This window comes from Zonotrichia leucophrys, chromosome 18 (genome assembly GCF_028769735.1).
Source record: "Zonotrichia leucophrys gambelii isolate GWCS_2022_RI chromosome 18, RI_Zleu_2.0, whole genome shotgun sequence".
Classification (NCBI taxonomy): Eukaryota; Metazoa; Chordata; class Aves; order Passeriformes; family Passerellidae; genus Zonotrichia; species Zonotrichia leucophrys.
Window position 1 is genome coordinate 9688973 of NC_088187.1, and position 14804 is coordinate 9703776.

The 14804-nt window shown below is 55.1% G+C and overlaps 1 protein-coding gene across 6 annotated transcripts in view; it reads left to right on the forward strand.

Annotated features, from left to right (window-relative positions):
- ARSG (arylsulfatase G) overlaps positions 1-14075 on the forward strand; it is a 31741-nt gene extending 17666 nt beyond the window's left edge. For 3 of the 6 annotated variants that reach the window (XM_064728452.1, XM_064728454.1, XM_064728453.1), the window contains exons 9-11: positions 7322-7442; positions 12780-12870; positions 13536-14067. In XM_064728452.1, the coding sequence (XP_064584522.1) occupies positions 7322-7442; positions 12780-12870; positions 13536-14024 (701 nt within the window). In that variant the 3' untranslated portion in view covers positions 14025-14067. Of the gene's footprint in view, positions 1-2503; positions 2613-7321; positions 7443-12779; positions 12871-13535 lie in introns of all 6 variants that reach the window. The other 3 variants (XM_064728455.1, XM_064728458.1, XM_064728456.1) reach the window with 2 other exon arrangements.
- The last annotated feature ends 729 nt before the right edge of the window (positions 14076-14804 follow it).

The window sequence follows — 14804 nt, forward strand, 5'->3', positions numbered from 1 at the left end:
GGTGTCCCTGTGCTGAGGACCTGCTGTGCGTTGTGGTGGCACCAAGGTTTCCATCCCGCCACGGGAATGCACAGTTCAGCTTTCCTGGAGAGCCTGGAAAGTCCCCACAGCGGCAGCAGGGCTGCATCATCCCCGCTCTGCAGGAAAATTCCCTGCTTGGCTTTGGCTGTTTCAGCCCTGTTTGCTTCCCCGAGCGTTGGTGTGACCTCACCCCAGGCTGTGTGACCTGGCCAGAGGTGCTGCGGTGGCTTGGTCAGGAAACATCCGTCTGATGTCCTTCCAGAGCCCCCTGACCATGCCTGGAAAAACCCTGCGGATGCACCCAGCAGCACCAGCCCTTCCATTTATGTGCACACATGGGGCTGCTTATTAATTGCTGTGGTTTCCTGGGGTGTCTGGGGAAACACCAAAATTTGGGTGAGGAATTTGGGAGTGTGCTCAGTCCTGGGCTGGTCCGATTGGCTGCTCAGCATCGCAATTTTGGTGCTCAAAACTCTGATTTTGGTGCTCAGAACCCCAATTTTGATGCTCAGCACTCCAATTTTGGTGCTTAAACCCCTGATTTTTGTGCTTAGCACCCCAATTTTGGTGCTCAAAACTCCGATTTGGTGCTCAGAACCCCAATTTTGTGCTCAAAACTACGCTTTGGTGCTCAGCATCCCGGTTTTTGTGCTTAGCACCCCGATTTTTGTGCTTAGCACCCCAATTTTGGTGCTCAAAACTCCAATTTGGTGCTCAGCATCCCGATTTTCGTGCTCAAAACTCCGATTTGGTGCTCAGCATCCCAACTTTGGTGCTCAGCACCCCAATTTTGGTGCTCAGCATCCCGATTCTTGTGCTTAGCACCCCGATTTTTGTTCTTAGCACCCCAATTTTGGGGCTTAGCACCCCAATTTTGGTGGTCAACACCCCCATTGTGGTGCTCAGCACCCCGATTTTGATGCTCAGCACCCCAACTTTGGTGCTCAAAACTCCGATTTTGGTGCTCAGCACCCCGATTTTTGTGCTTAGCGCCCCAATTTTGGGGCTCAGCACCCCGATTTTGGGGCACCTGTGCCATTGGTGTGCAAGGCAGCGTTGCCTGGGGGCGTGGATCAGCATCGGGCAGGGATGGGGAGGCCAGCAGGGCTGGGGACAGGCAGGGGACAGCTCTGGGGACAGCCCAGGGGCTCTCTTGGCCGTGCCCCCAGGAAATGGCTCGGGCCAGGCGCCGTTGCCATGTGCACGCTGAAAGGCAGCGCACAAAGGCTGCTCCTGGGACGTTTGTGAATCGCCTTGGGATTTTCTCTTTGCCCCATTCCCAACCCCTTCCCCCTCCAGCTGCCTGGGGCCCTTTGGGCTGCAGCCAGGCCAGAGGCTCTACAACCTCATTCCAGCCCTTTTGATGCTTGGTGCTCCCATTTCTGGGCTCAGCACCCTCAATTTTAGTGCTCATCACTCCAATTTTGGTGCTCAGCACCCCGATTTTGGTGCTCAGCACCCCAATTTTGGTGCTCAGCACCCCAATTTTGGTGCTCACCACCCCGATTTTGGTGCTCAGCGCCCCGATTTTGGTGCTCAGCACCCCAATTTTAGTGCTCATCACTCCAATTTTGATGCTCACCACCCCGATTTTGGTGCTCAGCACCCCAATTTTAGTGCTCATCACTCCAATTTTGGTGCTCAGCACCCCGATTTTGATGCTCAGCACCCCAATTTTAGTGCTCACCACCCCAATTTTGATGCTCAGCACCCCGATTTTGGTGCTCATCGCCCCGATTTTGGTGCTCAGCACGCTGATTTTGGTGCTCACCACCCCGATTTTGGTGCTCAGCGCCCCGATTTTGGTGCTCAGCACCCCAATTTTAGTGCTCATCACTCCAATTTTGGTGCTCATCACCCCGATTTTGATGCTCAGCACCCCGATTTTGGTGCTCATCGCCCCGATTTTGGTGCTCAGCACGCCAATTTTGGTGCTCATCGCCCCGATTTTGGTGCTCAGCACCCCCATTTTGGTGCCCAGCGCTGCAGGTGGAGGGAAGCACTGGGCAGCATCTCAAACCCAAGGGCAGAGTGCTTTGGGTGCTGTCAGGGAGAGGATGGATCAGGTTCATTAACTGAGGGTTATTAGCAGGATGGCGTTTTTAATGAGGTTTCCAGCAGCCAGGGGAGGGGGAGCTGTTGGTGCTGAGCCCTGTAAGGAACAGGAGCCCCTGGAATAAATCCCTGCATTTCCTGCCTGCTCCATCCTCTCACCTGGCACCAAAGGGGATGGAAGTGCAGTGGCTCTGGCTGCTGCTGCATTTCTCATCGCTCACTGGAGCCAACACAACCCAGTGCCCAGCTGGGACCCCTTTGAGCAGCTCCTGCAGTCCTTGTCCCTTCCCTGGCCCAGTGAACCCACCCTCCTTTGGGATGATTTACACCATCCCTGCCTCTGACAGCTCCTCTCCATGGGCAGCTCCGTGCCCAGGAGGTTTTCCAGCACCTGCAGGATGCTGAGCACTGCCCTGTTCTCCTGCAGGTGGGAGCTCAGCCAAGCAAACCACCTGGGAAGGAGGGCACAGGGTGCCAGCCCTGGTGTACTGGCCTGGCCGTGTCCCTGCTGGGAGGACCAGCCAGGCTCTCCTCAGGTAAGAGCCCCTCTGGGAACAGGGGTGGCCCCATTTGGAGGTGTGGGAACTCAGCACATCCCTCTGGGTGTCCAGAGCTGGGGGGCTCAGAGACCCTGGCACACTGCCCAGAACACCTGGGGATTTGATTTTGACTCATGGATCAAATTACCAGCTTGTATGAGGGCCTGAAAGTCACACAGGTTTGAATAGTGTAATAATAAGATATTCACAGGGTGAAAATTTAGATTTTAGGATTTTTGGTGTGGGGGTTATGGGGACAAGATGGAGGAATCAGGGCGTGTCTAGTCCTTCTTTCTTCTTATTATTCTCCATTTTCTGCAGTGATGTTGGCACTTTGGGACTGGTTTAGAACAGAAGTGCACTGTCTAACATAGGGGATAGGTATTGGGAAGTAATTGTAAATATATTTAGAATAGAAGCTCACTAACATAGGTGATGGGTATTGGGAATTAAGTGTAAATATGATATACATAGTTTGTAGTATAAAAAGACAGCACCACCTCAGAAGCAGTCAAAGTGCTCATGGCTGCCTTGCTGAGCAGATCTCAGCTGGGCAGAAAGAAAAATTTACAGATAAGAATTTATAAACAACCTCAAGACCGAAAAGTGAAAAGTCCAAACTCGTTCTTCAGTTGCACAGACTGAAGCAGAGACATCCTGCCCATCTCAGAGCAGCAAATATCAGCAGCAACCCCAAAGGAGGGACCCCCCATCCCCACGCTGCCCCCCAGGCCATCACCTGGATTTTGGCAGCTCTGGTTCTCCCCTGCCTTGTGCCAGGCTGTACTTTTGTCCTCTCCAAGCCTGAATGCCTCAGCTGAGAGGAGCTGAAAGGGCTTTTTGTGAGGCTGGAGGGCTGGGGCTCGCAGCCACCAGGGCTCCGTGTGCTCCTGGATAATTAACAAATGATGATGATGATGTTCTCGCTGCCCAGCACGGAGCAGGGGTGGCTCTGCGGTCTGTGAATGGCTTTGTGCGAGGAGGGAGTGGTTGTGAGGAGAGGAATCCCTGCAGGAGGGCAGGGGAGGGGCTGTGCTGCCCCTCTCCCTGCGGTATCTGCACCCCTTCATGTGCCAGCTGCACCCCTCCATGTGCCAGCTGCACCCCTCCATGTGCCCAGCATCTGCACCCCTTCAGTGCCAGCTGCACCCCTTCATGTGCCCAGCATCTGCACCCCTCCATGTGCCCAGCATCTGCTCCCCTTCATGTGCCAGCTGTACCCCTCCATGTGCCCAGCATCAGCACCCCTTCATGTGCCAGCTGCACCCCTCCATGTGCCCAGCATCAGCACCCGTTTCGTGCAGCTGCACCCCTTCATGTGCCAGTGCACCCTCATGTGCAGCTTGCAACCCTCCATGTGCAGCACTTCACCCTTCAGGCCAGCATCTGCGACCCGTCCTGTGCCAGCTGCCCTCCTGTGCCCGCATCAGCACCCCTCAGTGCAGCTCACCCTTCATGTGCCCAGCATCTGCACCCCTTCATGTGCCCAGCATCTGCTCCCCTTCATGTGCCAGCTGCACCCCTCCATGTGCCAGCTGCACCCCTTCATGTGCCCGGCATCTGCACCCCTCCATGTGCCAGCTGCACCCCTCCATGTGCCCAGCATCTGCACCCCTTCATGTGCCCAGCATCTGCACCCCCTCATGTGCCAGCTGCACCCCTCCATGTGCCCAGCATCTGCACCCCTTCATGTGCCAGCTGCACCCCTCCATGTGCCCAGCATCTGCACCCCTCCATGTGCCAGCTGTACCCACCCTTACAGCCCTCCTGGGCAGCAGGTGTGGGGCACAGCCTGGGGCAGGGTAGGGGCAATGTCCCCATGGGGCCGGGGTCAGGCTGAGTTTGGGGTCACTGGGCATTGGAATGTCCTGTCCCTGTTCATCCCTGATGGATCCCCACAGTGCTGGGGTCAGGCTGGGTGGGTTTAGGGTTAGTGGGAATTGGGATGATCTGTCCCCTTTCATCCACGGTGCTGGAGGTCAGGTTGATGGGTTGTTGGATGTTGGGATGTCCTGTCCCCTTTCATCCTTGAATCACAGAGTGGTGGGGCTGAGGGATTGCTGGATATTGGGATACCATGTCCCCTTTCATCCCTGATGGGTCCCCACAGTGCTGGGAGTCAGGCTGGAGGGGTTTGGAGTCATTGGGGATTGGGATGTCCTGTCCCCTTTCATCCTTGAGGCACACAGGGTGGTGGGCTTTGGGGTTACTGGGAATTGGGATGTCCTGCCCCCGTTCATCCCTGATGGGTCCCCATGGGGCTGGGGTCACACTGGGAGGGTTTGGGAATTAGGGTGTCCTGTCCCCTTTCATCCCTGAATCACACAGAGTGGTGGGGCTGAGGGGTTGTGGGATGTTGAGAAAGAACGTCCCAGCTGCTGGGAGCAGGTCCTGGCTGGTGGGCCCTGGGGCAGTGCTGGGTGTTCCCAGCTCCCTGGGATGAGCTGCAGACACTCACTCGTTCCACAGCCCCAGGGCAGCTCTGGAGCTGCGTTTTTGCAGGCAGGGGAAGCTCTGAGCCAGAACTGAGTCACTGGAGCCTGGTGAGGGGATGGGGAGCACGTAGCACCCATGGCTTCATCTCCAACCAAACCCCTGGGCTGTGGGGAGAGCTGTGGCCTCACCTCCAAACCCCGGGGCTGTGGGGCAGTGTGTGCAGGATCAGTGCCTGGATCCCATCCCCCTGGCCCTGCCTCCAAGCCCAGGAATTGTGGTTATCTCCTCCAAGATCTGATCTGCTGCATTTCCCAGCTCCAGTCTGGCAGGTTGGACAGCTGGGAATCTGGAAATGCAGCAGAGGCAGGTGCAGCACGCCGGGTGCTTGGGGAGTAGTTCTGGGGAGTCACAGGAGTCACATTCAGGAGGCTGGCACTGCCATGGGGCCATGCTAGCTGTGCAGGGGGGTGCTCTGGCACTGCCACCATGCCCAGCTGTGCAGGGTGGTGCTGTGGCATTGCCATAGAGCCATGCCAGCTGTGCAGGGTGCTCTGGCACTGCACGGGCCATGCGCTGTGCAGGCCTGCAGCCACGGCAGCCTGTGCAGTGCTGGCAGTGGCCATGCTGCTGCAGGGGTGCTCTGGCACTGCCATGGGGCCATGCCAGCTGTGCAGGGGGGTGCTCTGGCACTGTGTGGCCATGCCCAGCTGAGCAGGGGTGTGCTCTGGCATCAGGAAGGGGCACCCCCTCTTTGGGAGCAGCACAGAACCAGATTAGGGCATGTGAGAGTGATGGGTCATGCTCAGCAAAGTGTCACCATGAGGTGGGACAGGGAGTGTGGAGGGACACCGAGGTGCTCACAGGACTGGTGGCTTTTCCCTGGGACAGCCCCACAGGGACACTGAACCCCCCCAGCTGATGGGCAGGGAGTGGAGCAGGAGGGGCTGGGAGCCCTGAGCACTCAGAGGGATCCCCAGGAACAGCCAGGGCTGGGCAGGGCAGGGCCTCTCGCATCTGCAGGGATCTCCTCCTCCCCTGGGGTTATGGAAACACCTGGCTGGGGCACAGACAATGCCGTGAGCACAGGGGTGAGCGAGGGTGAGTGTGCCCCGGGGCCAGGGAGCTGCAGCCAGCACAGCAACGCTGAAGCCTCACCCCAGACCAGCACCTGCACGCTGGGCTCTGCACAAAACTGCCCCAAAACTGCCTCGTCTGCTCTTCTTAATGATGGTTAATTATGGTCAGAGCCACCCAGCGTGCTCCTGCCCTGCCCCAGCCCGAAGTAGGGCAGGGAAGAAGTAGGTCAGGAGGGTGCTGAGGAGGAGATTGCACCATCCTGGCTGTGCTGGCAGCTGGGCTGGGGTGTGGGCAGAGCTGCTGCAGCCCAGGCAGGGCAGGGTTCTGCTGGAGCTCAGCACATCCCTCCGGGTGTCCAGAGACCCTGGCATGCTGCCCAGAACACCTGGGGATTTGATTTTGACTCCTGGAGCAAGTTGCCAGCTTTGTATGAGGATGTGAAAGTCACACAGGCTTGAACGGTGTAATAACAAAATGAGCACAGGGTGAAAATGTAGATTTTAGGATTTTTGGTGTGGGGGTTATGGGGACAAGATGGAGGAATCAGGGCGTGTCCAGCCTTTCTTTCTTCTTCTTCTTCTTGTTCTCCATTTTCTGCAGTCATGTTGGCACTTTGGGATTGGTTTAGAGTAGAAGTGCACTGTCTAACACAGGTGATGGGTATTGGGAATTAAGTGTAAATATGTTATACATAGTTTGTAGTATAAAAGGACAACACACAGAGTGCCTGTGGCTGCCCTGCTGAGCAGATCTCGGCTGGGCAGAAAGAAAATTTTATAGATAAGAATTAATAAACAACCTCAAGACCTAAAAGTGAAGAGTCCAGACTCGTTCTTCAGCCACGTGGGCTGAAGCAGAGACATCCTGCACATCTCAGGGCAGCAATTACAACCAAAACCCGAGACCTGGGCACCAGGGGCTGCTGGCACTGGCCTGGAGACCCCAGGGTGGCACTTTCTGCAGAGGGTGACCGACCTGCTGCTGCCTTCCTACTGCCCAGGGCTTCAGTGCCCTGCTCCCCCTGCCCCTGCCCACATCCTGGCTCAATCCGGGGCTGGCAGGGCTGTGGAGCCAGAGCCAGGGCTGGGTTTTGCCTTTCCAGCTGCTGGGAGCTCTCCTGGGAGGGATGAGGTTGGGGGGACCCTCCAGGGATGCTCACTCCTCGCTCTGATGGCTGTCCCCTCTCTCCCCAGCATCCTGGACATCTTCCCCACGCTGGTGGCCCTGGCTGGGGCAGCACTGCCCCCAAACAGGCGCTTTGATGGCTTGGATGTGTCCCCAGTTCTCTTTGGCTGGTCGGATGTGGGGCACAAGGTAAGGCAGAGCCACCCCTGGTGTCACCCCCTCCTGGCAGCAGGTGAAACAGGTGAGTGGTGCCTGGGTTTGAACAGCCAGGTGTGTGCTGAGGAGGGCAGAAATGGAAATTTCCACTTCTTTGAAATGGAAAATGCAAAACCCATCCCTCCAAATTATGATAATTTTGAAGCTAAGGGGCTCTCAGGCAAAGATGTGGGAGCAGGAATAGCAGTTCTTTATTAGGGAAATTAAAAATACAAATGTAATAGTACAAAAAAGAGAAAACAAACCATTGACAGAGTCAGAACAGGCTCGGACACACTGTGTGCCAGGGGGTGTCCCAGCCCCATCCATGGGGGCTCAGCCCTCCTGCAGTGCCAGCTGTGGCTCTGCTGCAGCACGGATCCTGCACAAGGGGGGAGTTTTCCTCTGCAGCTCCAGGGCTGCTGCAGATGGGCCTGGGCTCCCTCTGGCCATGCAGGGAGCAGAAAGCTGCTCCTCTGGCAATGCAGGGGGCAAAGGCTGCTGGGGTGTCCCAAAGCTCAGATTGGATCCAGGTAGGAATGCTTGGCTCCTCCCCTGGGCGGAGCATCTCCCCATGGGATGCTGGGATTGGATCAGCCCTGCAGGGACACTCAGTGGCCCAAAAGGGCTTTGGGTTAATGAAAATTGTTTTGTGCTTCGTTCACAAACCTGGGATCAGAGGTGGCAATGCCTCTGCCTGCAGCTTGGCACCTTCCTGTGCCTCAGAGCTGTGTCTGTGACCTGACAGTTCACACACAATTCTGTCATTCTCATCAATAAATCCCCCCTCTAGCAAACCACCCATTGCCCCAAGCACTGCCCCCTGAACCTGACCATGAACTTAAACTTCTTTGACCAATTTTGAAGCCCATCCCTCCTAGGAATCTCACTGATCCTCATCTCAATAACATTCCCAGCTCTCCTACTGCCATCCCTAGACAACTGATGAATTACTGACTGACTCTCAACCCTCCAGCTATGGTTTATTAACCTAGTTACAAAACAACTAATAATGCCCCTAGACAAAAAAGGACCCAGGGACTCCAGCTGGGGTGCTCAGGCTTGTGGCAGCCTGCAGTGCCCAGCACAGCACCTGCCTGGCCCCAAAAGGAACATCAGGGTGGGCAAGGGCAGCTCCAGGGCTTCAGACCTCGTTATGCCCATTTATTTATTTATTGCACCACATCAAGACACAACAAACTTGTGTCTTGATCAAACAGATCAAACACAAACAAACACAAAATTCGTTCCATCAGGACAGCCCACCCCATATCCCACAGCTCCTTTCACCCCAAAAACACAGTTTACAGGACAAGCAGGGTGACCACACATTTGTCTCGGAGCTCACGGGATTTTTGCAGAACCAACCAAAAAGAAAAAAGAAAAGTGGCTTCAATAGCAGTCCCGTGGATAAACCCTGATTTTGCTTTTAAAGTACACCCTCTGCAAGTACTGTGAGCCAGCTCCCAGCGGGATCCTGGATTTGTTTCCGTGTCCATCAGGGGTTTGGTATTTGCTTTGTATTTATGGAACCCTCTGCTGAACTGGGAGATGGAGCAGGGAAGGGGATGGGATGGGGCCAGCACGCTCTGCTCTGCTCTGCTCCTCAGATTAACCCTGCTGGGAGCAGGGCACTGGGGCTGCTGGGAGCAATGGTTTGCTGGGAATGAGCCTTTCCTGGGAATGAGATTTTCCTGGGAGCAATGGCTTCCTGGGAGCAATGGTTTGCTGAGAATGAGGTTTTCCTGGGAGCAATGGTTTGCTGGGAATGATGGTTTGCTGGTAGTGGTGGTTTTTGGGAATGATGGTTTGCTGGGAGCAATGGTTTGCTGATAGTGTTTTTTTAGGAGTGATGGTTTTCTGAGAGCAATGGTTTACTGGGAATGATGGTTTGCTGGGAATGAGGCTTTCCTGGGAATAATGGTTTGTTGGGAGCAATGGGAGCAATGGTTTGCTGATAGTGGTGGCTTGTTGGGAATGATGGTTTGCTGATAGTGGTGTTGTTTTGGGTATGATGGTTTGCTGGGAGCAATGGTTTGCTGGGAACGAGGCTTTCCTGGGAGCAATGGTTTGTTGGGAACAATGGTTTGCTGGTGGTGGTGATTTTTTGGGAATGATGGTTTGCTGGGAGCAATGCTTTGGTGGGAATGAGGTTTTCCTGGGAGCAATGGTTTGCTGGGAGCAATGGTTTGCTGATAGTGGTGGCTTATAGGGAATGATGGTTTGCTGATAGTGATGGTTTTTTGGGAATGGTGGTTTACTGAGAGCAATGGTTTGCTGGGAGCGATGGTTTGCTAGGAATGGTGGTTTTTTGGGAATGATGGTTTACTGGGAATGATGCTTTTCTGATAGTGATGGTTTTTTGGGAATGATGGTTTGCTGGGAGCAATGGTTTGCTGGGTGTCAGTGTGCAGCCATTCATTCCTGTGTGGGTCTCCCCCCAAGGGCTGGGATCACCCTGCCATGGGGTGGGCTGTCCTCAGAGGGTCCCACAGCCCCGTGGGGTGGGGGAGCAGCCGTGTCCCCCTCCTGTCCCCCTCGTGTCCCACCCCCTGCCCGTGAGCGGCCAGCAGTGACCCCGTGCAGGGTTTGCCCTGACACAAATCCTCCTGAAAGCAGCTCCGTGCTCACTCCAATGCCCAATTTCCACACTTTGCTAATTGGGGTGGCTGGAGCTCCCCGTGTGGGCTGTCCCAGTGTCCCAGCCTGTGCTTGCTGCTGGCACGGGCGGCAATGGGGCTGGGGTGACACCGAGGTCCTGCTGAGAGCAAGGGCTGTTGGCAGGAGAAATAAACCACATCCTCCAAGGAGCACCGAGGGTACCAGGGCTGTAAATCCCCCTGTCCATCAGCTCAGTGTGAATAGCCCAGAGCACCAAGTTCAAGCAATGAATTTACAGCAGAGAAAAGGCTTCCCACCCCACCCCTGCTTCTCTATTTTTTATTTATTAAAATAATAGCCATGGATTATTGGAAGAGTTCCAGATCTGGGAATGTTTCTTGAATCAAAACAAGCTCCTTAATTATGCAGTAAATTATAACAGATTTTCTAAGTGTGGGGTTTTAAGAGGTTTAGGAACGTGGTTGTTTGTAGGAAGGGAGATTTGAGTGCCCTTGGCAGCGTCCCAGCTGTGCTGTTAAAGGTGCAGGCAAAGCTTTGAGGCTGGAGACAGATTAATTGGTTCAGCTCCTGGTCCCTTGGCTTCACAGGGCCTTGAATATTTGCTGATTCCTGCTTTGGAGCTCTTTTATGCTGCCCAAGGAGTGTCAGCAGAAGGGCACTCTGCAGCAGAGCTTCCTCCTTGCACCAGGCTCACACTGCACCACCTCCTCCACTTCACACCCTTCTTACTTTTCCCCAAAAACACAAAAAAATCCAACCAAATTACAAAAGGTGATTTTATAACAAATAATTTACCTTACAACTGAGGGCAATAAAAGAAAGTGAGAGCATTTGCAGATCACCCTCTACCCTGAATCCTGGCATTTTTTGGATGAGGTTCCAACCAGCCCCATGTGAGACAGTGGCTACATCCAGACCAGGCAGCGTGGGATGGACACCTCGGGATGCCTGGGATGGACATTTTGGGGTGCCTGGGATGCCTGGGATGGACATTTTGGGGTGCCCAGGGTGCCTGGCATGCTCTGTGCCAGGCAGGGTGGGATGGACACCTCGGGGTGCCCATTGGTGCTCTGATCAGGACAACATGGGATGGACATTTTGGGGTGCCCAGGGTGCCAGGAATTCCCTGTGCCAGGCAGGGTGGGATGGACATCTTGGGATACCTGGAATGCTCTGCCAGGCAGTGTGGGATGGATATCTAGGGATGCCCATTGGTGCTCCATTCTGGACAACATGGGATGGACATTCTCTGGGTGCCAGGAATTCCCTGTGCCAGGCAGACTGGGATGCACACCTCGGGGTGCCCAGGGTGCCTGGAATTCCCTGTGCCACACCTCGGGGTGCCCAGGGTGCTCCCTGAGGGGCAGGGCTCCGTGCCGGGCACCTGTTCAGGCACTGCTGCACTCATCAGCTGTGAGTGCTGTTACTAAACTTGGCACTGCAGCTGCCTACAACTCCAGCAGATGTTTCTAATTTTTCAGCACAGTGGAAATTTCTTGAATCACTTTTTAAACTCAAATCCCAGGGAGGAAACCTCAAGTGACTCATCCCTCAGCGAAGCTCTGGCTCCGCGGCAGATGTTATCGGAGAGAGGAGCTGCTGGAGCGTCCAGCTCACTTGTCTCCTCACTCCCCAGTGCCAGAGCAGCCCTCCTGTGTGGATCAAGTGTCCTAAATACCAAAGGGGAGAGATCTGAGCCTCCCCTCCCTCCTTCCCTCGCTGCTCACCCCGTTCCTGGCTGTTGCCAGGCAAGGGAGCCCCTGCACAGCGGGGTGAGTCAGACGGACGGGAGGGATGTGGGAGGGATGTTCCAGCACCTCACCTTCCCCTCTGCTCCATGAGCTCACCCTCAGCTCGTGGCTGCCTGCTGGCTCCAGCCTGGGGCTCAGCTCCCTTGGATGTCCCCACTGCTGGCTGAGCTCTGAGCACCCAGCGAGGCGCTGGGTGCACCTGAGACCACCTTGGTTCCCAAATAATTTAGTGATGGGACAAGGGGGAATGGTTTTAGAGTAAAGGATGGCGAGTTAGATTGGATGTTAGGAAGAAATTCTTAATTTTAAGGGTGGAAAGGCCCTGGCACTGGTTATACCAAAAAGCTGTGGCTGCCCCATCCCTGGAAGTGTCCAAGGCCAGGCTGGATGGAGCTTGGAGCAGCCCAGGACTGTGGAAGGTGTCCCTGCCCGTGGGCTTTGGGGTCCAACCCAAACCATTCTGTGATTTTATGATAATCTACCCTGCTCTGCTGAAAGCCCCAGAGCCTTTGTGATCCCTTTCCTGCCACAAAACTGGGAGGTAAATTCAGAGGGTCCTGCAGGGCCAGGAAAGTCCCAGGGAGATGCTGGTGTTTCCTGAGGCCTTTGTGCCATCATCCCACTGTGGTGGTTTCAGATTGAAACCAGGCAGAAACACCAGTTTTGTGTAGTGGTTTCTGTTCACCAGTTTGACATTTCCCAGCCAATGCACCAATTAACGTGTTGGCTAAATTCAGAATTATTTACTCATTTCCTTGCTGTGACACAGAATCAGGAGAAGGCAAAGCAGCTTCAGCACTCACAGCTCTGCTGTTGCTCAGAGCCCAGGGCCTCAATGATGGCTGTGAATGTGTCCAGGGATGGGATGTGGCTCATGTGGGGAGGGAGTGGATTTCATGGGGCAGGTTTTCCCTGCCATGGGCTGACAGGAACTGTCCTTGTCCTGTCCCTCCTGCAGGTTCTGCTGCACCCCAACAGCGGCGCGGCGGGGAAGGTGGGCGAGGTCGAGGCGCTGCGGCTGCATCAGTACAAGGCCTTCTACACCACAGGTACTGCATCCCTGCCAGAGGGTCTGAAGTCTAGGAAAAGGCTTCTGGAATTCTCAGATCCCTGCAGATGCAGGTGAAAACCAGCTCAGGTTAATTCAGACCCAAGGATGTGCTGAGCTGTGTCTGCAGGGTGGTGCTGCAGCCTGGGGCTGTGTGACCGTGTTCACAGGGGTCTGAGGATGAGGGAAGAGATGAGGATCTGACTCCATGTTTCAGAAGGCTGATTTATTATTTTATGATCTATATTACATTAAAACTACACTAAAAGAATAGAAGAAAAGGTTTCATCAGAAGGCTAGAAAGGAAAGAATGATAACAAAGGTTTGTGGCTCAGGGCTCTCTGTCCAAGCCAGCTGACTGTGATTGGCCGTTAATTACACACAACCACATGAGACCAATCACAGATGCACCTGTTGCATTCCACAGCAGCAGATAACCATTGTTCACATTTTGTTCCTGAGGCCTCTCAGCTTCTCAGGAGGAAAACAATCCTAAGGAAAGGATTTTTCATGAAAAGATATCTGTGACAGGGTTGGTCTCAAGGAACAGGAGCTGGGATGGGGTGGGAATGAATGGGCCATGCTGGGTGGGGGGGTTGGTGAGGAATACAGAGGTGATCCCTGGATCTCTGTGACTCCAGGGTTTTTCTCCCATTTCTTCCCCAGGAGGGGCCTTGGCCTGTGATGGCAGCACTGGGCCGGCACAGCAGCACCACCCACCCCTCATTTTCAACCTGGCCCGTGACATCCAGGAGCAGGAGCCTCTGGATGTGGCCTCCAGGGAGTACCAGGCAGTGCTGCCTGCCATCAGCAGGGCTTATGCCCAAGCCCTGCAGGACATTGCAGCAGACAATGTCTCGGTTGCAGATTATTCCCAGGATCCAGCTGCAATTCCCTGCTGCAACGTGCAGCACGTGGGCTGCCGGTGCCACGGGGCCACGAGGGATCCCCATGTGGAAAGCACAACACCCTGGCTTTGTGTTTAAGCAAATAATTGCTCAGGCTGCTCCTTTCCCAAGGGTGGTGTCTGTGAAATCCAGGCTGGAGGTGGGATGGAGGCTGTGGTTCCCTTTGCTCCGTGCTGGGAGGAGGGAGGTGAGCTGGGTGTGGGGCTGGGGGAGCACACAGAGGGTCCCCTTTGAAGGCTTTTTGTAGGGCTCTGTATCTGGGAAAGAGAGAACTCTTGGATTAAAATTACCTTCTGTGAGAGTTGGCTTTGGGAGAGGATTCCTCTGGGAAATTTGCTTGGTTTTCCTCTAAACAGGAACCTTACAGGAGCAGCTGTGGAGCACAAGGCAGGGGAGGATGGACAATCAGCCCTTCTGCTGCACAGACCCTGCAAGCTTGGTGGCTGCAGAGGGAAAACTCCTGGCTGGCACAGGGGGAGTGCTCTGGGAAGGGAGCAGCTGCCCCTCAGCTGCCTGCTGGGGTTCTTCAGAGGGGTCATGGCAGGACCCAGCTGGCTGTGGAGGGAAGGAAGGGGGTCCTGGGCTGTCCCTGGGGGCTGCCATCCATGTGGGAACGATGCTCAGCTTGTCCTGCCAGGGGGGAGCTCAGGGTTGTGCTGGGACATCCAAGGGTTTGGGAGAGAAGCGGGGCTGTCCCCAGCAGCTCTCAGCAAAGAGAGGGGTGCAAATGGGGGGGTTTGGGAGGTTCCTGCTCTGGGGTCTCCCAGCAGATCAGGGCTCCAGGCAGAGGAGCTGCTGCTGATCCCAGTGCAGGCACAGATGGAGTGGAACAGCTCCTGTGGGGCCATTCCTGGGCAGGTGCAAAGGCAGAGATGAAGGTGCAACTGAAACCTGAGAAACCACTGGGATTTCTCAGCAGCTGAGTGAGGGTGTTCTGAAACCATTCTGATTTACACACCCAGATCTTTCTTTGGCACTAAGAGGACTTGTGTGGACTCACCCAGGTGTGCTGCCCTCACCCCAGCCC